Here is a 22,968-nt window from a genome sequence, read left to right as displayed (position 1 = left end):
AGGATGCTATTAAGGATGGCTTTGTGATGTGAAAAATAGGATATCAAGGTGAAAAAGGCAAGGGCAAGGCTGGTAGAGAATAAGTGTCTGCTGGAAAATAGAAAAGATGGCAACACCATTAGGGAAGAGGGAAGAAACCACTGCTATACAGTAGGCTTGCACCATAATCTCCGCACGAGCCACCCGCAGAGGGGGCGCACACAAAAGATTTACTCCTTCGTGGGCCACCTCAGCGGTCTGATGACCTTAATTGCATCATCATTTTTATCAAACAGCCCTTGCCGCAGTCCTCCCCAACCCACCCACCCACATCATTTCGCTATCTGCCTGCTAATCAGCACCCGGAGTTTCGAACCTTAGATGGCGTTTCGCGGAGCCACATTGACGACAACAGCTACCGCGTACGAGAACACAACAGGACATTCTCCCTTTCCCACGAACCACAATACCTCAGCCAAAGAGATATGCCGTACAGCGCACCAGGAACCTGGTTGCTCCGGCAGAACGAGCGGCTCTTTCCCAACCTGCCCGTAGGCACTGAAGACCGTCTCACCGCACCCCTCAGTGATAGGCATAACCTTTGCTGCACGGCATGCTGAAAATTTTTGAAGAACCGTGGAGCCCGTTGATTCAGATTCTTCACCTAATTACGCACCCCGTAACATGGCTCACACCTCAAAATGACACAGTCACCCTCATCCAGGAGAGTCCGTTCCCACCGCGTAGAACTGTACTCAGCCAGCGTTATATATGATTCATGGGCGGAACACGAAGCTTTCAAAAACAAAACTGGAAAAACATTATAGCGTTTCAGCACGGGGGAAACTGGAAAAGGCAATGCATAGGGTAGTGACGTATCGAGTGAGCGCATCTGTGCAGAACCACAATTATTCACGCAGACCCAAAGCGCTGTCGGTGAGCGGAAAGATATATATTCACATACAAGCACCCCGAACGTGCAGACTGCATTGCGTTTTGCAGGTTCACCGTAGGGCTAAGGTGTGGTCAAGTCAGAACACAATGAGTTTTGGCTTCCAATTGCCAAAATAGCAAATATATCAGAAGGAAAAGGCTAAATGGCGAAGACCCGGGACGTTATACCTTTGGACGATGCCCAAGAACAAATAAGATAAAAAAGCGTATAGTGGAAACCTGGAATCCGGCTAGTTCTTCTCCAGCCAACGGAGCACAATGCCACGTCTTCCAGTCCCAAGCGGCACATCCGTCCCTTCGTCAACTCCACGAACCGGCATAATCCGGCGACACCAACTTGATCGCTGAATGGCGCGCTCCGCAGACGCCACCAGCCGCCTCAGCGCAGCACAGGGAAAGCGGTGACGCATGCGACGCACCTCAAAACTCTGAGCAAGCCTTTCATGCGGTGGCACCAGCAGATACTCCATTATACTAATGACAAATGGAGGCAAAGGCAGGTCTCTTACAGGGACGTCAAACAAAAACCGAAGTGCAGCCACAATTACCAGGGTGGTACAAAAAAGTGCAAAGTTGACGATGACCCTCACCGTAAGCAGAAAATCACCTTTAGGTGTATCTGGAGTTTCGTCTGGGTCCAATAACAGTTGGTCTGCCGAAAACAAGGAGCTGTAGCTCCCATTGGTTGCGAAAGCAGTAGACTCAGAGAAGCCGTCTAGGTCCGAAGGTTGCCTCCCCCTTCCAATATCGGTTAAACTAACGTTCAAACTACTAAACTTAGTGTAACCATCGTGAGTGCTGTTGCCATTGCTAAAATCACCATCCCACTCGGCGTCCTCCCCATCACTATCGCAGGCATCAAGGAAATTATTCATTTCGCGGCGCAAATCGGGGCAAGAGCGAAACTGCCTCGCTGAAGGATCAGTATCATCCGCACGCAGTGCCCGGGCGAACCGAGAACGCACGACATAGTCTTCCGGCGTGTTTGCATCTCGATTCGCTACTCCTGTGGATCCAGGGGTAGGTGTGGTGAGCCTCAACGATGATCGACCCGTGACTCCGCCCACCATACCGCCCAGCACCCATACATGTCTCAGCAGCTTCCTGACAGACCATCGCAACGCAGGGTCTGGCTCGAGCATAACTGAAAGAAGGTGCTCGAGTTCAGGTTGAAGGCTGTGCGGAAGAGTGTACGCACCGGAGGTGATTACCTCAGCAAGGCTATCCGCACAACCTTCTTTACGAGCCTGAAAAGGGTGAACGCCGAAGATCATAACATACAGTGTGACCCCCGCAGCCCACACGTCAACCTTTCGGCCATCGTAAGCCGGTTTGGGTACTAATAACTCAGGGGCACAGTAATTCATCGTGCCGCACGAATGGTGAAGCGATCGGCCGGGTGGGGCACAGCAGGCAAAACCGAAATCCGATATAACAAGTCGGGTGTAACTCCTATTCAGCAGCAAGTTTTCCGGCTTAATGTCACGATGTACTACATTTGCCCCATGAAGTGTGTAGAGGCCATTTAGCAACTGTCGAAATATAGATCGTACCCACCGCAGTGGCGGTCTGGGTCGATATTTTTTTTCAATGACGTCTAGAAGTGTGCAACCCTCCACCACATTCATAACAAGATAATAGTTACGAGACGAAACAAGTTTGTCAACGAGCCTCACCAAATATGGCGAAGGAGGTGCAGCCTCCATAGCACTCACCTCTCTAACCACGGTCACACTCATGTTCTGCGATTCAATTACCGATTTACTTATAACCTTTACCGCGTAGACCTTGTCTGTTGTCAAGTCCACGCAGCGATGTACATTACTAAAGGTTCCCTTTGCAATAAGGCCCTCAATCAAGTATCTGTGATCACCAATTATCTTTCCCGTAGACATTCCGTCAAGGGATAGGTTTAAACGTATAGTACCTTCTCCCCTCGTAAGTCTTCTCTTGCTCAATAAATAAAGTGGATCGGCTTATTTAGAACTTCCCGTCTAGTTCGTGAGTGGCCTCAACTCCTCAGCGCAACGCTATCCCAAAGTTAGGTCCTATGACGTCGGAGTTCCAGTTACAACACCCGCAGAAGGCCCTCTTCCGGTAACAGTAGAGACGGAGGGAAGGCGACCAACAGATGTAATTTAAATGCGGAAGCCCACAACCATGCTACGTCCTGTAAAAAGTAAAAAAAATTAGCAAAGAAAAAAGAGGTAATGGCGAAAATCGTGGTAAGTAGCACGAGAAAAGCAGGCAATCGGAAAAGAAAGACGTTGCGCAGAGCAACAGATAAAATTAGTGCCAGAAGGCTTTACTTAAAAGTGTACCACCCGACAAAACGTAGTACAGCGCAACATATAGCCAAAGGACCTGGATGCTACACCCACTTCCACCATGAAGGCACTACAGTGCAATTTGTCACTTAAAGCTCCTGTGACCGCTGTACGAGAGATAAACAACGGAGTAGCCGGTCTTTCCATACCTGCGGGAGTCCCTCACCAATGTCTCCTAACAGCTCCGGCCTCAGGAACTCCAGCGGCATCCCCCGCTTCAATATCGGCTCCTTAGTCAATACCAAGTCGCTCCGCTCGGAGGCAATAACGAAGAAGCGCCGATCTCGCCGAGGGGAGGGCACAATATTGACGCCTTCGTCAACGTCACCGGAAACTTCGCCTCCGTCAGGGTGGAGGCAAAGCGTCACGTGTACATTCCAATTATTGACATCGCGAAAAAGTCGAAAGAAAATAACGGAATCGTCGAGCATTTCTTTCGTGTCAATGCCATCGCTCCTGTCACCATCAACCCCACCTCCAACGGCGTTTACCCCTTCCTCAGAACCGTTGTTGTCCTCCTCCTTAATAAATGGTGAAACACAGAGCGGGTCCCGAAGCCTGTCGTGCTTAAAACATCGCACCTTGGCGCTGACGATGTAAAGGGGAAGCGACACACCCTCAAACACCACATCCACGGATAGCAGGAGAACCGAACAAGGGCTGACTGCACCCTCGACCTCATTGGCCTCCACTTTTCGCAAAAGGAATGTGCGCAGGTAGGGATCAGCCTCAATGCTTCGTTCAAGTAGCCTCGCTCCTTCAATATGGCGCAATACGTGATCATAGTTCTCAGAATGCGTTCTCAAATCCCACGACATTAACGATGGGAAGCACACGTCAGTCGAACGTTGGCAAACGCCAGCAAAAACACGCCCCTCCCATATTGTGACACGGAATGTGTCCTCCGCCTTGACAAGTCGATAAGGAACAAACACACGAAAGTCATTTGCCGGATTTTTACCAACGGCTTTTGCTAGTGTCAACTCTACCGTCGATCCCATTCCCGCCGAGGACATGTCCCCACTCAGTATCTGATGGTGGACATCACGCAAAAATTTTGGTGAATTGCGCATCGCGAGGAAAACATCGCGCGGAGAGTGAAGTATTGGGGTTCGGGAAGGCACCACCCAACTGCAGTCGTCTGCTACTACCCATCTCCCGCAGAGCACAACACCGTCCGAAGCGGCACCTCCACATCCTTCGATATCTTTTAAGGCATCGATAACCCACTGCACCATCTCGTCAAAACGGGGTGGATTACCGTCTATACCACCACAGTCCCCCACTACTCCTGCAGCATCATCTACTTTCTTTTCCCAATCGTCCTCACCAGTGTATGTTTCATAATCTTCAGCGGGCTGCGGCACAATATTTAACAACGAGTGCACGGGCAGCCGCGTGTCGTCAGAATCAAGGTACCGAACAAAAAGACTAGTTTTGGGTAATGAAAGCGTGCGGTGCGGAATCTTGTGTCGACGGCCCACTTCTGAATTAAGGACGCTGCAGAGGGGGAGGCGGAAATCCATTGGAGGCTAAGATGGGGGAACAAAAAGTGATGCCTGCGGAGAAAAATATGGAAGTATCAGCGCCGCACTAACCCAAACAACAGGATAATATAGGAAAATCAAGGTGACAGCGTGGAAACACCATCTCAATGTCTCCTAACATTCCACAAAGCAGCATTGCCAAAGGGAGGGGAAAAAACATATACGCCAAAAAGGCGTGTGCGTCGCGTATCCGCACTCACGGATGTGTGTATGGTAGAATATGATCTATAGTTGGATCGCCGTTTCCCTGCAACAAACTCGCGAAGATGGGAAGGTAGGGGAGCTGCCATGGCACCAAGTCACCACGGACAGTAGGGTAGCTAATAAGCAAAAGAGTATGAGCATCTTAAAAATTCTGTGACAGGAAATTTTCATAAAGAGCAATCTTATCACTCATTTCCTTCACAATACTATCGTCTTCCCTGTACACACCCGAGTCGAGTAGTTTTCGCCTGTTTTCTTGTAGCTTTTCAACGAATGCTATCATTTCTCCCCTCGTCGAGTCCCGTGTGGACACCATTGAGGTCGCTCCCGGACCTTCCATGGGTTCCCTCGGCGGGGACACATGTTGTGCGGCAGACCTGTCGGTGAAACTGTCACTGATTGCAGGTGCGGGCGCAAGCGGCGGTAAGTCAGCCGCGGCATCGCCTCTCAGTTTCCTTTCAATTGGTCTGCAGCGCGTTTCTTCGTCACCAGACCCCCACGACTCGATGTCAGCGTAGCAATAAGTTGATGAAATGTCGCCCACATCCGTCTGTCCCAAGCCCTCCTCAATAGGCATCCCCGGAAAGGTTGACACGGCCACTCCGTGGTTCTCACCTTCACGGTGCGACAAAGAGGAAATCGTTGTATTAGCGAAGTCATCAGCGTATCCTGTGTCTAGCTCCGTATCAGGCACCGCGGGTCCCCCATGCGCGACTGGGCAAACTCTATCACTACCGCCTTCAACATGTAAAGGCTCTTCCTCATCTTGACGGACCACGACCTCCGCGAACACCAAGTCCTGCTGCCTCTTTGTTTGCGTGACACCTTTTCCCCTACGCCCAAACTTCTGCATTCCTTTCTCCACGTCGCTCTTTAATTCATGCAGTAATAACGTACAATCATCATGCGCAAGTGCATCACCTGGCCGCCTCGTTGATGTTTCACCGGCAACTAAAGTACCAAGCAAATCGTAGCAGCGCGGACTTCGTGTCTCCATACCCATCCGCGGCTCTACAATCCCATACCGTCGCTTCGAATCATCAATACGCCTTCGTTCTTCATCCAATCTCATCCGTTCCCGACGACAGCACTGTTCTTGTAAGTGGTTGTAACGCTTGGTAAGCTGATACAGTTGGTCCTTGTACACTTCACACGTACGCTTCAGTTGATCACGTTCTCTGGATGCCAACGCTAGCTCTGAATCACGCTCCTTCAACTGCAGTTGAAGTTTGGCCATCGCTGAGTTGGCAGCGCACAGCTGCTCCTCAAGAGCGTTGGTGCGTGTTGTGTCCTCATCGCTAGTCGATACCCTGGACACATATCGCTGCAGCTTGTCATACTCACTTTCTGCTGCAGAAAGTCGTTCTTCCAGTAGAGCAACTGATCGGTCGCGCTCCGCTAGCTGAGCCTTGAGCACATCGACCTGCGTAGCCGCTTCCTCGCGTTGCCGCCTAGTTCGAGTTTCTAACGAAAGAAGGTGCTGCTCGTGCTGTTCTGCAACTTTCACACGGCGGTCCTCAAATGCAGCCTCGCGAACTTCAAACTGCGAAATTCGCCTATGAAGCGCTTCCTCACGCACCTGTAGGCGACGAGCCAACTGCTGAAGCTCCTGTTGTAGGGCATCCAACTCGCTTATGCGTTGTGCTTCTTTTTTTCGCACTTCTTCCGCGACTGCCTTTTGGAGTCGCGCCTTTTCCTCATTAATTTCGCTACGTAAGCGCGCTTGCTGTTGAGCCTTCCATACTTCAAGGTCAAAAACGGCTGCGTACTCTTCTGTGCCACGGAAGGCCGCAGCGGCAACACACATGTCCTCATCCATCGACGATACGAATCAAAGTAAGTGAAAAAGCGGCAGTTCTCGCGCCACCACCTCACCCACTAGTTTTGTGGTTGATTTAACAGACACCTTTCCCCACCGCAAAGCAGCGTTGTGAAAATCCTTTGAAAAATGAAATACGTGCAATAACACGGGCCTAAAACACGCACAAGTACGCGTGGATACGCTGTTCACACAACAAAGGTAAGGAAAGGGAATGCGCCTCAAGGAGAGTGGTGGGAACAGCATCGCGACACAAAATGTACTTCTTACACTTCTCACCATAACGAGGAAGGTAAGTGATAATTCCCAGAAGCGGCGCAGCACAACCGAATACAGTAGTGTACCAATGCGCTTCTCCAGTTCGTTCGTTCAACACTCCCACAAAACGAACGACATAAAACACGGCCCCCTGCTACAGAGCCCCCGCTTCAAAGGAATATGGTCACCTATGTGAAAACGTTACATCCCCCAGCGGTTATGTGTGTTTATTGCGTAACACTCGAAAAAAAAGGAGGGGACCCTGCACTACTCTCCACAAACCTCTGCGGCCTTCCCCTCACGATGCTGCGACGACCGCGGCGAAAGACGAAAAAATAAAAAAAAGAAGTAACCGCCCACGGGCGTCGCACTCGCCAGATAACGAAAAATCTATCGAATCAACGAAGAAGAAGAAGCATAACCTACGCTCATTAAATGCAAACCGGTGGCCCCCCCCGCATTCCACCTCAAAAGTATCCTATGGTCCAATTGTAGCTGAACAACGGTCCGCCATACTTTGCGTACGGGTGCATGAGAACATCGTGCAGTGGGGGGCGCCACACATCGTCGTGGTAGAAGAACTTGCGGAATTCCGATGTTAGACCTACGAAACCTTTATCGATGAGGTTTTCCTGTTCGTAGCGATGCCGCTTGTAGCTAGTAATAAGGCAGCGTAGGTTCACCTCGGCTTTTTGATATGGAAGGTGGGCCGCTTGCCTCTCAGACCACTCAATCATCATTTCCATGTTGTAACGCTCCTTCTCGGGTCGATGCCAAGCACCGAAAAGCGAAAACCCAGCAATCATCGCCATTACAGTACGACCCGTAAACCATCTCTTACCATATACCGGATACACGCGGACGGCGGGGTACCCACCGGGAATAACACGTTCCTGCCGATACGCCTGACCGCTAAACCACGAGTAAAAAGCTTTGGTGTCAGTCGGCACCGGGTCGCGTACAAGGCGTGGTGGAGTCTTGCGAATCATTCTGCCTTGTTATTAAGCCACACTTGTATCCCAAACGTAACGCCCCCAACTAATGCGAACGAATTTTTACCTACTACCAACTAACGTCGCTATGCTACCTTGCCACTTCTGCGTTTCCTAGTTACCTACGGCTCCTCACGCCTTACTGTCTATGACCTAGTGGCGTAGATCCCTCCTGAGCAGCGAATCCCACATGAGAATAAGATAGCACAGAAATGCAAAGGCAAAGGCAGGTGACGCTACAACGTCGTATGTTAAAAATAAATCCCGGCCTCGCAGAGGGAGGAACTCTCCGGGATGTCCAGTTGGTGATGCCGAATGCAAAGAGGGGAAAAGTAGGAGTTCCGTGACCAGCCGCGAATCTAAGACATGCGCAACCGCACACCGAAGCAAACGCACAACAGTTTGAAAAGTGCCATGTACGACACCCCGGAATCGGCTGCTGGCTCACCCCTATTGCTGATTGCAACTGGTCCTAGAGTCGGCATCATCGATGCGTTTCGCTGGGAGCGAGGCTCGTTCCTTCTTTGCCGCACTTTCTGCGGCAAGAACCACTAGGGGCTTCTTGTACCGAATAATCAGCGTGTTGTGCTGTACATCAAAGGAGAGTTGAGCAGGATCCAACTTAAGGTTACGTCGGTTCATATCAGGTATGGAGAGCCTCTTGAAGTATTTTTTGTTGCTCGTACGCACCACAATTTCCCCCATATCGGTTGGTTTGCTATGCTCTACGGCAACACTAAACACCTCCTTTGCGTATGGAAGATTGCGTATGCGGAACACATAAAACTCCAACGCATCCTGCTTTACCACTTCTGGGCTGCCACTTGTCTCCACAACTAATTCTTTGTCCAAGTTACGCGTTGAGGCTTCATTTCCCACCTCAACTTCCCAAGTGCTAAACCCTCCAAGTGTGGTCCTTGAGCGGTACTTGCGAAGTAGAAGGTCATCAGTAATGACGTCATATTCCTCAATCATCTCACCGCCATCGACAAACTTTGATGTTATGCGACGACGTCCGTTGACAATGACAGATGACTTAGGCTCTGAAAGGGTTACACTCATCTTTTCACCAGCCGGACTCGCTCTCAAAATATGGAGTAGCGCGAAAACGCTGGCAGCTACGTTGATTCATCACGCAGACGTGTATGGAGATTGAACAAAAATGGGGAAGAGGAAATTGAGGTTTGTTGGGTTACACACGAGTTTCTCGACTCAACACTAAAAGGCGGTAGAGCATCGTGCAGTTTGCCGCTTCTCTGGGGGGTTTTAGATTATTCAAAGGATCCACCTCACATTGCGGTAGCGAACATATCTTGATATTGAATTCAAAACTCCTTTATTTATTTGAAAACCACAACTGGGGCTTCTACACCGAGTGCGTATCCAAATATTATATAACCGGATGCATGAAAAACAAAGCCCACCGACATAATCCAGAAATATTATTCGACGATGCGGACACCAGCACTGCTACCGCTAAAAGTGAAAACACCTTGCGTGGAAGCATCACCCTCAGCACAGAGCAGCAACACCGCTACATCGGTCTAGTGCCCCTCAGGGTCCTCTGCGGAAATGGCCTCCACGCAAGCGTTGAAACTTTTCAACGTCTCGTCGCAAATAGCGGCCAAGCGCTCCAGACCCTTGGCTACCGTTTCGACGGCATACTCACTTGACTGAACATGAAGTTGCATTTTTGCTTCTAGTGGATGCGGAATGGCGTACCCGGCACTCGTCACACTCGGGTCTTCCATAATCACGTGACGCAAAGGATTTCCTAGCGTATGATCCTCGTGAGAAAATGTGACAGTCGCTGCAGACTCGGAATCCGCATGCCTCTGAAGGTTCAGTTCAACTTTTTGTTCGGCGGATGTGTCGACTTCGTCTCCTTCGTTGAGACGTTGTATGTATTCTTGGTGGAGGATGAAAGCATCCCGAGGGTGAAAACTCATTGCGAGGTGGAAGTCACGAGCGTCTTTATTCTCCCTTCAACCAAGTGACACCGACCCAACAAACGCTTAAGAGAGGTGAAAAGATATAAAAAAGGGAACTTTTAAACGAATGTTAACAAATGACGAGCAAGACTTTGGGGAGAAACAGGATACTTGTTTTATCTTTATACCAAGCGTCCATGCCTACTTGCCACAATTATAGTTGCTTTTTCTTCAAAGCTATCAGATGCAGTGCCCTAATGCTTTTCCTCCCTTTCCTTTTGGCTCAAAAAAAAAAAAATACCACTATTTTCCCCCGAAGTCTCACAGTGCAGTGAAAAGAGCAGTCATTTGATGATGGCACTGTTCATCCGAAGCGAATGTTAGCTATCTTACCGGAGGCAGCCCTGAAGAGGCGATCCTCCACGGCCGCTAAAAGTTCTTCATCACCCGTTTTGCACGGCCACTCCGATATTAGTGGAAACAAAACCACACCCGCCCCTGAAACCGTCTCACTCCACCGCAACGCCTCAAAGACAGCAAAGCAAGCCTGCTGCACCTCACCCTCAGCGCTGAGATCACGATATGCCAAGCAAACCCTCTGAAAACGTTGCAAAAGCCCCCCAAAGTCAATTATCACGGTTTGATTTAGCGGAACTCCCCCTGTCAAGGGGGGAGTGGAGGGAAGTTCTACAACAGCCTTGTCCAGTTCATTCTGATGCACTTCGCAATTCGTACTCTTAGGTGTTAACATACCCGATAAAACGCTGGGAGAATAGTGGGTCAACAGTTGACCGGGTCCGTCCATCGCCATATCGACGGTACCTGGGCATGACCGGGTGTCCCTAACGGTGATGTGGCACTCAAACTTTTTCCATATTACTTGTTGTAAATCCGCAAGCGAGACCTTCCCACGGCGTAAAATTTCAACCTTTGTAGCACTGGCCACTTTCAATACTGTTGATTCGATACCAATGTTAGAGTGCCCCCCGTCAATGACCAGTAGCGAAGGACACCTTTCCCCCAAATCGCGAAGGACATGCTCCGCTGTAGTAGGACTAACATGACCAAAAGTATTGGCGCTTGGTGCAGCCACGGGGAAGTTAACAAGTTGCAGAAGCTGGAGCGCGATGGGGTGATTTGGTATCCGCACGCCCACATACCCTGAATTCCCTGTTACCGAGGGAGGTAGCACAGAATTCGCCCTAAACACGATAGTCAAAGGCCCAGGCCAGATTGCATCCCCTATCCACTTAGCTACCTCCAGGGCTGCAGGGTCAGCATTAGAATCCCACAGTCCCACCGCTCTCTGGATATCGGGAACATGGCAAATCAATGGGTCAGTGGAGGGTCTCCCCTTAACCTCAAAGATCTGTTGGACGGCCCTTTCGTCGAGCGCATTGCCACCCAGGCCGTACACTGTCTCGGTGGGAAGTGCCACTAGTCCTCCACGAGTAAGGGAGTGCGCTGCGTAATCCAGCTCGGATACGTCAATTATCCTCGCCATGACACAATCAAACCCCAATGCCTAGAAATTTATTGACTAAGTTCCTCGCGTGGTAAATTGGTTCGGATGGAAAAACATTGTGGACAAAGCGGTGACAAGTTAGTGCTTAACGAATAAACATGTCATTGATAGTTCCTTTCTCCTTATTTGAACGTGCCGTTTCATTTAAGATTTATTTCAACATTTTTCCATCGTGTTGTACTATTTTAGAAATACCTCTCGCAGGTTTCTTAAAGAATTTAACTACAACGCCACGTGAGCCTATCACCAGATGTGAAGCTCTAGGAAATAACACACGTGAAAAAACGAACAAAAGGTGCGCTCACACCGAAAAGGGGTTCACGCACCAGTGACGAGGAAAGAAGGTCCATCATATGCCAGGATCACTATGTGAAACTAATGTGCTAAAGTAGAAATGACAGAAACATGTCAGTCACCACAAGTCCTGACAGCAACAAAACTGCGCAGCAACTACCAACCACTGTCACGAGGTGCCGGCTCACGACCACCCCGCGACTGGCTCCTCCCCTCACGCTGCTGCCTACCGCGCCACGGTCGTTTCATACGCTTTATCTCCTCCCCTTGGGCGTGCTCTTCAGCAAACTCCACTAACCGCTGAGGGACGTCCATACCACATTTTTCCAGGTAATTTATCAAGTCCTTCGCCAGAGATCCATCCGAACGCCCAATAAAGGTAAAGGACTCACCGGTGCGACCAGCCCTTCCGGTCCGACCAATGCGGTGGCAGTAGCTGTCAATGTTCTTGGGGGCTATGAGGTTAACAACGCAAGTTACATCCGGGAAGTCAAGTCCACGAGAGGCCACGTCAGTGGCTACAAGTATCCGAATCCGTCCTTCCTTGAATATGCCCATTATATGATCCCTCTGCCGCTGTTGCATCCCGCCGTGCACCACTCCAATGCATCTGCTATGAATCCCCAACATACGGGCCAGCGCGTAGGCTGCATTCTCTGTGTCAGTTTGACGCTCGACAAATATCATCATCTTAGCGGTATTCTCGTCAATTTTCCCCTCCTTAATGAGAGAAACAAGTGTTTTCACGCGCTCTTCGGGGGCATCAGCAAAGAAAATGTGCTGCTTAATATTCTCGTTGACCTGAAGTCCCGTTCCAGCGGTTCCAGACCGGATTACGTAGCGATTCTGTGAGAGATACTCTTGGGCCAGTTGCTCCACAACCGGGGGCCAGGTGGCGGACCACATCATCGTTTGAGCAGGGCGGTGGCTCGAAAAGTAACCCAGAATGTCGTCTAATTGGACCTTGAACCCCATGTCCAGTAGACGATCAGCCTCATCGAAGACCAAAAACGACACTTCATCAAAGATCACGTCGCCGTTCTGCAAGAAGTCCTTCAACCGACCTGGGCACGCCACGAGAACATCGCAACCATTGTGCAACCGACGGGCCTGCGCTTCACGTGGGGCACCACCGTACGCTTCGCACACACGAACTTTCCCCGAACTCAACTGATGGAACACTTTCGCAGTTTGTTGAACTAGCTCCCTTGTTGGTGCGAGAACCACTATCCTTGGTGAACCGTTCGGACTCCACTGAAACTTTTTTAGGGCGGGAACGGCGAAGGCTACAGTTTTCCCCGAACCTGTAGGAGCCAGGCCGATCATATCGTGACCCTCGTCAAGGACTGGAATAGTATAGCTTTGAATGGGGGTGGTACATGAAAATCCGGACGACTGGAGTCCCTTCGACAGCCAATCAGGTAGATTGTCGAGATCAGAAAAGAGCTTAACAGGATTCACTGGGACCGCGTTACCCTTACTGTCGAGAACAGACACATCCAACGCCGCAGTTTTGGGTGGCAGAGCTGGACTTGCTGAGGATTCGAGCGATACTTCGGAGTGTGTTTCGATGTTACTACGAAATATTGACCGCACATCTTGCGAAGTGGACTCTGTCGTCCCCACATCCCCTTCCTCCACCTCATTTTTTCTGGGCCAAGTCGGAGCAGTAAATCGGCACAGTAATCGTGCGGAGGCACCTGTGATTGGACGTAGTGAACACTCCAGCGACATAAAATAACAGAGTCGTACTGACTGGCGATAAACACCCCTCCTGACACAACGCAGGGCCCTCATGCTTATGTGCCGTATGCTAGCTAGAGAAAACTAAAAGAAAGTTAAAAATAAAGTGTATAAACAGGGCTAAAAACGATACATCTGATGAATCAAGACGATTCACTAAATGAATGAGCAACAATGGAACCACTGGTAACTGGCGCAATCTACCCCCAACACATCCTCAGGCACACGGTTGAATGTGGTGTGCAGTGGGTCTAAGTCAGTCAAAGGGAATCCATCCATCACCGTTTAGTGGAAAGCACTCACAAAATCCTACTAGGGATTACCTTTAGGGCTCATGGAGACCTGTAGGCTGCCGCCAGCATTACCCAAACTGAGAGCACCTCTTCAGGGAAGGGGAAAACCTTAACTTGGATACCAAGCGTTAGGCCATCTGCACTCAACTCTAATATCTCTCTTCCCGAGGTACTCTCCCCGAATGCAGCAAGTATCTTGTGAGAGTTCAAATGCGTAACGTTAACTGGAACGCCTCTGAAGGTTTTGCCATCACCAATGGTTCCCTTCACGCAAGACTCGAAGAGTGACAAATCCTCTGGTGTGCCCCTCCTTCGGTGGTTTTCGTAGGCACAAAGAGCCTGGGAAAGAACGTACGAAAGTCGCTCATCGATGTTCGAAACGATTCCGCGTGCATCACGGTAATTCGTTATTTCCCGCACGAGTGATCCCTGTAGCTCATTTTCTAGCTTTTTGACATCACGAGAAACCCATAAGAGCGATGGGTTGGGTGACTTGGGAACCATGCGAAGTTTCAGAGGATTCATGGGCTTCCACAGTTCCTCGTTGTCGACATCGAATGAAGTAGTTACTACAAAATCGGACTGCTGAATGTTTGCATAAAACGATCGGTGAGTAAACATACAGCCGATGGTTTCAAACGGGTGGGGCTCTGTTAGTAAAAAGCGACTCCCGGAGGTGGGCTCCCACAGAGTGACTTCAAAGGTGCCGGCCACAACCCTCCTGCGCGTCACGACAAACATTGTCGTCTTCCCCTTTCTATCGCTTCCCACGGCACAGTACGCGTCGAGACCGAACCCCAACAGAAGCGAACAAAGGAGTGTAGAATGATTGCAGACATCACCACGCCTCTGGGAGAGGAAAGTAAGCAAGGAAACCCACGTCGCCCCAGAGCTGTTACCCCCAGAACCACTAAGGACTTCCTGAGTAAGATGCTCTTCTGTTGTCACTGCAAACAGCGAAACAAACCTTGCTGCGTCGAAAGGGGTTTCAATCCCCCTTTCGGAGCGAATAACGGAGACGAAGTGGGCCGTGGGAACCATTCTCCCACTTGGAGTAGAGGCAAACACTTTCACTCTCCTCTGTTTGTGACCCGGTCGAATGTCTTGGAATTCTTTCCACCAACGTCGTGCGTAAAGAAGAAATTCGCGATCGGCTGATGTTATTCCTGACCTTTGCAACTCAATTCTCCTGACAATTTCTTCATCGGTAAAACGAGGCGCTTTATTGGGAAGTATTTCTATTTGTAGTTCTATAATACCCGCGGGGATTCCTGGATTTTCACCACACAATTCTACGGTTAACCCAAGATAGCCAGTTCGTAAAACTTTCCTCCAGTCAACAACGTTCTCACCAACCATTGTCGCTGTTGATAAAAAACGGTCCTCCCGTATGACAGCCAAATTGAAAGGGGTGGAAATTTCAATCAAGTCGAGGGCTGATGTACCAAATGCTTTGTAGTCAAGATGAATCAGAAACTCATCACGAAAGGGTGGATCCACAGAAACATCTTGAGAAACGGATCGATAGCGATGGGGTCCAAATTGCAAGGCCACGTACATATGATAGTCTTGGGCTACACTGGGAGCTATGTCAAGGTTGTCCACAAATGCCTTACCCCCTGCAAGCCGGACATGCAAATAATATTCACCAGGAAGAAGCTTCCATAAATGACAAGGAGTTATTGTGTTCTTAGCGTCCGCACGCTTCTCATCCTGCAGCTTGTTCAGTAGTTCCTGCACTAGACCTCTTTCACGTATAATTTTCATCACGTCAGCCGAAGATGATGCTGTCACCGAACCCTCGGGATTTTCAGTGACATAGGTATCTATAATGTCACGAATACTGGAGTAGACGCTAGAATCCTGAAGAAACGAATGAACGGCAGCACGTAACTCCCTCAAACGCTCATTACTGAGCTGGGAAACCGGTCCAGACATCCGCTAGTAACTATGGCGTTGCTTGTAATCCATATTACACATAAAAAAACAGCAATAAAATAATAGTCAAGACCGCAACAGTCAACGCGTAACATAAGACAAAGGTGTCCTAACGTCCGCAAAACGAGCCACACGGCATGCCCGCAAGTCGCGCTGACACAAAACACAAGGAAAATGAGGTGGATGGGGGAAATTGAAACAAATATAACGACAAGTATTGCTTCGAAATTCACTCACAAGAATGAATTGCTATCTTGTGTTTTCTGCCAAAACAACAGCGCAAAGGAAGCAATAAGTAATGCGCTTTGAATAACGAGAGAGGCACCGGGCCACGGAACACCAGCATTGGTGTAGGGATCAATTGCCTTCCAAAGAGAAACGGCAAATCCGCTAACCATAAACAGGACCGACGCAAAGAAGAAGGCACGGTCACGTGATGAATCGCCATCACCCATTAGATCATATCGATTGCTAATTGCTCCGGCATCGACATAGCAAAGAACGAACATCCCGCAAAACATCAACAACGATGGCAGCCACATCAAAAAATTATACGGAAGAGCATTTTGCGTCGCCACTATCAGTCCGTCTGCAAAGACAAACAAAGAGGCGGAAAAAAGGGCACCCGCAACGAACTGGTATAGTGCGCGCATGACCCTAGCTGACACCCTCCAAAAGATCCAACGACGGTTGTAACACACCTTCTTTATGGAAAAAAAAATGTGAATCGGTGGTATGGTATATTCAGTGAAAAATAATATATAAAGACTGACTGTTAACGAAGATATATAGTTTCCCAAGTTAAAACGGGAGGGGAAAGTACTTTCCCTTCAATTAATGATGTTCCAAGACGGCATAATTGAAAAAAAACGTGCTCCCACAGAACGACACGTTAAGTGGTGGAGGGAAAGACAGCATCTTCCGCATTATTTCAGTTCAGCAAATTCATCGTATTAGAAACGTCGTGTGATATTAGGAAACCGTTGAATGATATTGGATCATCGGTCATTACACCATTTATTGGCCATCTAGAAGCCTCCTCGAACTCATCGACGTCGTTTAGCACCCAACCGACAACAAGAATACCCCGCTGCTGCAAGTGCATCCACAGGGACGGGGAATTTAAAAGCTGTGCTATCGGCCGCAAGAAAAATGGAATTTCTTGTTTCTTTCGTTTCGTAAATAAGGGAACAGAAAAAATATCAAAGTTCAAGGGGATCAGCGGCAGCACGCCAATATAGTGAGCAACGTGCACAAGCACGTAGTCTATGGGACCGGCGAAGGTGTGAAATTTACACTTGTCCTTCTGTGAAGAAAGTCTTTTCATATACCTTGTAATATATATTTCATTCCTCCAGTTGCTACTGCCAACGAATGTAACCGGTTCGCGTCCATATTTCTTAATCAAATCGAATATCCGATCAGTGAAATCTGAACTCGCATATTTAATATCAATGTGAATTGGGATAGTAGGAAATGCTTCGAATACTTCTTCCAGCAAGCACAAGCGAGTGGTGCCGTCCACTGGTACGGAATCTGTGGCACAGTACATGGTTTTCTCACTAGACACAAAATGGAGAGGTATATTCCTTTGCAGTTGGGGGAGATTGGTGTTGGGATCGTCGCCAACCGTGATGTCTTTTACAGTCACGTGCTTGTACGCACTCCCACAAAGTCTTTCCAGCCACTCGTCATGGCAAACCACAATACGATAGTCCATGGTTTCGCGAACATCTAACTCCAGCATGTCCGCCGCGCCCTCCTTCACTGCCCTGTGGAAAGCATACAAAGTATTTTCCGGTCCCAATATACTCCCCCCTCTGTGAGCGATCTTACTGACAGAGTAGGGGAATTTAGCTCTCAACCGCGCCAGCACCTTCTTCCTATCATGGGTCTGCCGCGGAGAAAAAGCTAATATAGTGGCGAACAGAACACAGAAACCGGTGAAAAAAACAGCGGCTAGTGCAGAAAAGGCCATTGAATTTCACTAACCTTGCACACTTTCTTTGTGTGAGGCCTTATCTGCCGCAGACAACGAAAAATCGTTTATATGCTAACAGATTTAGCGTTACACAAAGCTAATGATTCCTCCCAACAACAAAATAGGGTTTATCATCAGAATGCAAATACCATAAAGGATAAAGTAACCATCAAAGCGGCACAAATATAATGAACCCTTCACAGACAGAAATTAATCGTATTCACCACGACTTGCACAGAACAGACCAACAACGGGATGCACTGACAACTTTAGATTCTTTAACCACGCCTTTATCATATAACGCCACGAACGTGGCGCTCCACAGACCGCAGAAGTTTAGTGTATACGCGGCTTACCCACCTTCATAAGACATAGAAATGACACTTAGGTCGGGTTAGCTCAGAAAGCAGATGAAATAACGGCGCAAATTTTGGATGAACGCCCGTAAAACCGAGGGCAGATGCCATGCCTTAACATCACGGCGCCCCCCTCTCTATGACAAATATACAAAACTAGTATTAGATATGAGTGGAAGCAGCAGAAACTCGGTGGTGCCGGACATAGCCAAAGACAAGCGGGTAAGCTGTGCCAGAACAACGCGGTATTAGGGAACTCCACAACATCCCCTGAAGGAAGACAAAAATCACGGACAGTTGCTACGGGAACGCAGTTGCTTGTTGTTTGCGGCACCCTTGGTACTCCACACACGAACCACAATTTTTGCCATAGCAGCTGAGGAAAGGAACGAGACACTGAACTCCTCCCCAACAAAAAATAAAAGAACGTGGATCGCAGCGGGCACCGCGCCGTGAACGGCAGGTGAGCAAGTTGCTGTCATATCTCCCTCGTCTCATTTCCCATGTGGGTGGTGCGGGACCACCCCGGAGAGCCCAACCAACTCCCCGTGAGTGAAGCGCTGGCAGTCGGTTTGGATCCAATCCCCACCCTTGGTTTGGCACATACGAGCCCCATATCTCTCCTCCGTCGGACCACAGTCCAAAAAAAAGACGACTGAGGAGAAGCGAAGGCACTACCGAGAGCACCAGGTAGGGCACCTCCTACATCTGCGGCGGTAGCACCAACCGCCCCCGGCAGACTGAATTGCCACAAAACGACCACGTCAATCGACGATTTACAGCGACCACCAAATCACGACCTTCGTTAGGCAAGCTGTGTAAAAAGCCCTGCCTCCGGCAGGCGTCACATCAAAGACCGCACTTCCCGGCACCGCAAGCGTTTAGCAGCCACTACTCGAGCTATCAGGCAGCGGTGACACGCCCTAGGAGCCGGGTCACTGTGGGTGATGGACGTAGGACGGGGAGGGCCAAGGGTGTACCGCGGTGCCGCTCACTAGGGGTCGAAGTCTCCCCAAAGCCTCGTAAACCCCGCGCCTCTTCCTCCGCCACGCGTTTTCTCCCTCTTCCTTGTGGCTCTTAGAGCAGACGGCACCCTGAAGAGCAAAAAGCGCCATAATCCTTAATAAAGTTTTTCCACCAGAAGACCGGAATGACTATCCTGATTGCCGCTAGTCAGGAAATCCCTACTTACGGCAGCAGCGGTTCAAAACCGAGACGAGAAACCCTTACCAACCTCCGCCACTGCTGCAACTACACGAATTAAATTTCGTTCTCCCCCCTTTCTCTAGTACAACAAACGCCTCTCCGAGGGACTCTTTATTGCAACCGCGTTGAAAATGGGCTTAAACGGACAGTATTCAGTGATGGCAACATTCGTTGGTGGAATTGTTGGATTCTTTGTAGAATGCTACGTATACGTATCTACAAACAACTTGTGTCTATCATTTTTTCGTCACCGTGCACTCACTTCTTGCCTGAGCGATGATAGATGACGAGCAGGCGGTGGACTCACCCTCGGTCAAATCCAGTTTCGCCCTTCAGTGACGGATGATTTGGCAGCATTCCCCCTCGACCCCCTAAAAATACATCATTCGAAACATCATCACCGGACAGCAGCATCTTAGTGCGGGTGATACTGCTGATGGCACGCTAGCCACGTGCCCAGGGACCGACAAATGAAAAACGGTGTCCCAGCAAGACGCTGCTGATCCCTGTGCTGTATGATGCCATAGCCGAAGCACAGCAGTGTTCCCCGTGAAAGGAACGCTGCTGGCTCTTGGCTTCCCCCGATGACACGGGGTACTGGACTCTGACACCACGTTGAGGTGGCCGGCATCGCCAGGGTTCAAAACATTTTTTCCCAACCTAATGAAGGCTAGTCTTTTCGCTAGGCTCCTGCGTTGATATGCCTTACTTTCACGGACTCTCTGTTCCGGCGAACATTCCTTGTGGCAGCATGTCGCCCCTATTAGGGATTGTATTTGATGTCAACGGGCGAACAACAGATGTAATGCCCTCGTTGGAGTCTTCAAGTGCCGTCCACTCCACCTTTCCCCTATTTACGGGGCTTAATTGCGCGTTCCTTTCAGTAATTTGGGCCAACCAGCCCCCTTTTCTGAGGAAGTAAAAGGTTGTGGAGTTTTGAAGTACATTATCCTTTTCATATCGCGCCCCACTGCTACATTGGAGGTGATCCAACTGTGGTAGCTGTTACGGTTCCGCACCACATTCTGAACGGTCACCTCACAACGCCAGAAATAGGTAACGTTTGTGTGAAACAGCCTGTCTCTCAGTGTTGTGTGTCACATTAGGTCTTCACTGCCGGTGACCATTAAACTCTTCTCCAGTTGCCAAATTTAATATCAGCTTCTCTCACTCTCTTCCTTTGGGGCGCGCGAGTTCCGGCAGCAGGGCGACAATTCGAATCCGCTCAAAATAGCCGTGGACCTTTATTTCTCCCAGTAACTCCGACCTTCCCGTGCTCACGTTAGAGTTGTCAGGGAAAGGGAAATATGTCACAGCATGCTGTTCACTACTTTCAGACACCATTGTAACAGTGACGCTTCCCAAATCTGTGTTTGTTCTCAGACTCGTAGCTACACCACTCCAAAACGAACGTGTGTTGACGCCCTGGTGCTTTTCTCTCTAAAATGGGCAAGCCCCGTGTGTTTGCAACCATAGGAGGTGAATGGCGCGGTTCCCATAACCTTTGCGATCACCTCCTGCGTGACGGAAAGGTCCAGTGCGCCCTCGCAGAGCATTTCCGGGAGGATCACACGTTTCCGCCTGAGAGGTGTCCCTCCGTTTCGTTAAGCTCCGATGATGGGAGCGGGAACTGGGTTCTACTTGGTATCCCCGCTGAGGGACAAGATAGCCCCGTCAACAAAGCATAAAAGTGTGCACTTTCGCCGGCATTAGGCAGTGCTTAAAGTGGGCACCTTCCCGTGGTGCTCGACTGTTGCCGCGCCTGGTTGCTCTGGTTGGCTGATGTCAGGTGCCACCGCTGTGCCAATGCTCGAAGGGGGGCCTTGTTCCTTACCTTGGAGGCCGACAGCCCCTGATACCACGATGGGACGACCGGTGTTCCCACGGTTGGTGTTGATGTTCTGCGTACCCTAGCAATGCCGGCCACCTCAACGTGGTGTCAGAGTCCAGTACCCCGTATCATCGGGGGAAGCCAAGAGCCAGCAGCGTTCCTTTCATGGGGAACAATGCTTTGCTTCGCCCACAGCGTCGTACAGCACAGGGATCAGCAGCGTCTTTCTGGGACACCGTTTTTCATTTGTCGGTCCCTGGGCACGTGCCAGCGTGCCATCAGCAGTATCATCCGCACTAAGATGCTGCTGTCCGGTGATGTGGAAGAGAATCCCGGCCCGTCGTTGCGCGGGATGCAGTGGAACTGCGTCGGGCTATCTCAAGGAAAGAGATTAGCACTCCACAAAACCCTTGTTGATGAGCGGATCGCCTTTTTTCTGTTGAGCGAGACAAGGATGACGCCTGGAGAGGCGGCTTGCTTTAGCGTTGATGGCTACCAACATCACGGAATAGCTCGTAACTGCAAAGGAGGTGGTGTATCAATACTAGTGAGGGAGGACTTACCAGTCGAGACCGGTATGGCCGTTGTTGGTCGCATTGAACAAGTGCATGCAACAATTCACCTTGCACGTGGAAACGGCGCTGACTGTCACGTCGGCATACATCCCACCAAAACATACCTTCACGGCAACTGACCTAGATACGCTTCTGATGACTGACGGTGCCCAGCTCATCGGTGCAGACGCTAACTCACACGCGTTGGCATGGGATCGCGCGAACCCACCAAATACCAAGGGTGAAACCCTCACACAGTGGTGCATTGACAACCAGTTTCTGGTCTGCAACACTGGTGAGTGCAACAGGTACGCGCGCCACCACGGGGAGTCCACCCCTGATGTGACACTCTCAAGGAATTGCACAGTGTACACGTGGACATCGCTGTATTCTCCCGATAGCGATCACCATCACATATTTTTCGACGTTATCTTTGGAGACGACACAGATGCACTGAGTTGCCCGCGGCTTCGAAAGCCCATGTACGCATGGCTAAAAGCTAACTGGAGGAATTTCCATCTCAAGTTTGACGAGCTCTGCAGGGAAATTGGTAGAGAGAAGAACGTCAACACCCTGGAACAGAAATTAAGCTCCGCCATCCGCATTGCGACGAAGGTCTCCGTCCCCCGTGGCTGCAGAGCAACGCCACCACATTGGACACCTGAGCTCGCGAAACTCGATGAAGAGATCGCTGGATGCGGACCCTCCCACCGAAGGGAAAAGTTGGTAGCCACGCGTAAGCAGATCCTGGACCGTACCACAAAGAAGAGATGGAGCACGCTATGCTCCAGACTTGCGGTGTCAGACCGCTGCAGTTGGCACATTGTCAAGAAGGTATATGCGCCACGACCACTAACCACACCGGCGTCACTGGTTGATTACGCGGCCATCACAGACTACCGTCAAGCTGAGAGGTTCATTAAACTGTACTCGTCCCGCGCAAGAAGGCACCCCAACTCACACCCACCAGCACACATAAAGACGATAGCGAGTGAGTTCAGTCCCATTATGATGGCTGAACTACGGAGATCGATCAAACTGCTACCGAGTGGATCTGCAGCCGGACCTGATTGCTTATACAACGAGGCACTGCAACACCTCTGTAGCACAGCGCAGAATGTTGTTCTGAGGCTATTCAATGACAGCCTACGAACGGGAGTCGTGCCGCCTGCATGGAAGACTGGTGTTATCATCCCCATCCTGAAGGCCGGAAAAAAGGCGGAGGACCTCGATTCT

At 49.9% G+C, this 22,968-nt stretch overlaps 12 protein-coding genes across 12 annotated transcripts; 1 reads left to right on the top strand and 11 right to left on the bottom strand.

Moving 5' to 3' along the window:
* Positions 1 to 750: 750 nt before the first annotated feature.
* On the top strand, positions 751 to 1,050 carry TbgDal_XI10000 (hypothetical protein, unlikely; the record flags this gene model as incomplete). Its single annotated transcript, XM_011781843.1, has 1 exon — positions 751 to 1,050. The coding sequence occupies one exon, from the start codon at positions 751 to 753 to the stop codon at positions 1,048 to 1,050; it is 300 nt and encodes a 99-aa protein (XP_011780145.1).
* A 113-nt stretch (positions 1,051 to 1,163) lies between these two features.
* Positions 1,164 to 2,828, bottom strand: TbgDal_XI9990 (protein kinase, putative; the record flags this gene model as incomplete). Its single annotated transcript, XM_011781842.1, has 1 exon — positions 1,164 to 2,828. The coding sequence occupies one exon, from the start codon at positions 2,826 to 2,828 to the stop codon at positions 1,164 to 1,166; it is 1,665 nt and encodes a 554-aa protein (XP_011780144.1).
* Positions 2,829 to 3,349: 521 nt separating this feature from the next.
* Positions 3,350 to 4,786, bottom strand: TbgDal_XI9980 (hypothetical protein, conserved; the record flags this gene model as incomplete). Its single annotated transcript, XM_011781841.1, has 1 exon — positions 3,350 to 4,786. The coding sequence occupies one exon, from the start codon at positions 4,784 to 4,786 to the stop codon at positions 3,350 to 3,352; it is 1,437 nt and encodes a 478-aa protein (XP_011780143.1).
* A 367-nt stretch (positions 4,787 to 5,153) lies between these two features.
* Positions 5,154 to 6,830, bottom strand: TbgDal_XI9970 (hypothetical protein, conserved; the record flags this gene model as incomplete). The annotated part of the gene is made up of 1 exon (XM_011781840.1): positions 5,154 to 6,830. The coding sequence occupies one exon, from the start codon at positions 6,828 to 6,830 to the stop codon at positions 5,154 to 5,156; it is 1,677 nt and encodes a 558-aa protein (XP_011780142.1).
* A 725-nt stretch (positions 6,831 to 7,555) lies between these two features.
* TbgDal_XI9960 (hypothetical protein, conserved) lies at positions 7,556 to 8,077 on the bottom strand (the record flags this gene model as incomplete). Its single annotated transcript, XM_011781839.1, has 1 exon — positions 7,556 to 8,077. One exon carries the CDS (start codon positions 8,075 to 8,077, stop codon positions 7,556 to 7,558), a length of 522 nt encoding a protein of 173 aa, XP_011780141.1.
* A 453-nt stretch (positions 8,078 to 8,530) lies between these two features.
* Positions 8,531 to 9,142, bottom strand: TbgDal_XI9950 (hypothetical protein, conserved; the record flags this gene model as incomplete). Its single annotated transcript, XM_011781838.1, has 1 exon — positions 8,531 to 9,142. One exon carries the CDS (start codon positions 9,140 to 9,142, stop codon positions 8,531 to 8,533), a length of 612 nt encoding a protein of 203 aa, XP_011780140.1.
* Positions 9,143 to 9,624: 482 nt separating this feature from the next.
* Positions 9,625 to 10,029, bottom strand: TbgDal_XI9940 (DNA-dependent RNA polymerases, putative; the record flags this gene model as incomplete). Its single annotated transcript, XM_011781837.1, has 1 exon — positions 9,625 to 10,029. One exon carries the CDS (start codon positions 10,027 to 10,029, stop codon positions 9,625 to 9,627), a length of 405 nt encoding a protein of 134 aa, XP_011780139.1.
* A 346-nt stretch (positions 10,030 to 10,375) lies between these two features.
* On the bottom strand, positions 10,376 to 11,515 carry TbgDal_XI9930 (hypothetical protein, conserved; the record flags this gene model as incomplete). Its single annotated transcript, XM_011781836.1, has 1 exon — positions 10,376 to 11,515. The coding sequence occupies one exon, from the start codon at positions 11,513 to 11,515 to the stop codon at positions 10,376 to 10,378; it is 1,140 nt and encodes a 379-aa protein (XP_011780138.1).
* A 471-nt stretch (positions 11,516 to 11,986) lies between these two features.
* Positions 11,987 to 13,627, bottom strand: TbgDal_XI9920 (KREH1; the record flags this gene model as incomplete). The annotated part of the gene is made up of 1 exon (XM_011781835.1): positions 11,987 to 13,627. One exon carries the CDS (start codon positions 13,625 to 13,627, stop codon positions 11,987 to 11,989), a length of 1,641 nt encoding a protein of 546 aa, XP_011780137.1.
* A 278-nt stretch (positions 13,628 to 13,905) lies between these two features.
* TbgDal_XI9910 (hypothetical protein, conserved) lies at positions 13,906 to 15,804 on the bottom strand (the record flags this gene model as incomplete). The annotated part of the gene is made up of 1 exon (XM_011781834.1): positions 13,906 to 15,804. One exon carries the CDS (start codon positions 15,802 to 15,804, stop codon positions 13,906 to 13,908), a length of 1,899 nt encoding a protein of 632 aa, XP_011780136.1.
* Positions 15,805 to 16,037: 233 nt separating this feature from the next.
* TbgDal_XI9900 (hypothetical protein, conserved) lies at positions 16,038 to 16,457 on the bottom strand (the record flags this gene model as incomplete). Its single annotated transcript, XM_011781833.1, has 1 exon — positions 16,038 to 16,457. The coding sequence occupies one exon, from the start codon at positions 16,455 to 16,457 to the stop codon at positions 16,038 to 16,040; it is 420 nt and encodes a 139-aa protein (XP_011780135.1).
* A 278-nt stretch (positions 16,458 to 16,735) lies between these two features.
* On the bottom strand, positions 16,736 to 17,782 carry TbgDal_XI9890 (glycerophosphoryl diester phosphodiesterase; the record flags this gene model as incomplete). Its single annotated transcript, XM_011781832.1, has 1 exon — positions 16,736 to 17,782. The coding sequence occupies one exon, from the start codon at positions 17,780 to 17,782 to the stop codon at positions 16,736 to 16,738; it is 1,047 nt and encodes a 348-aa protein (XP_011780134.1).
* Between the last annotated feature and the right edge of the window lie 5,186 nt (positions 17,783 to 22,968).

This window comes from Trypanosoma brucei, chromosome 11, assembly GCF_000210295.1.
Source record: "Trypanosoma brucei gambiense DAL972 chromosome 11, complete sequence".
Lineage (NCBI taxonomy): Eukaryota > Euglenozoa > Kinetoplastea > Trypanosomatida > Trypanosomatidae > Trypanosoma > Trypanosoma brucei.
Note: the sequence above shows the minus strand (reverse complement) of the source record. Positions and strands in the feature narration are given on the sequence as shown.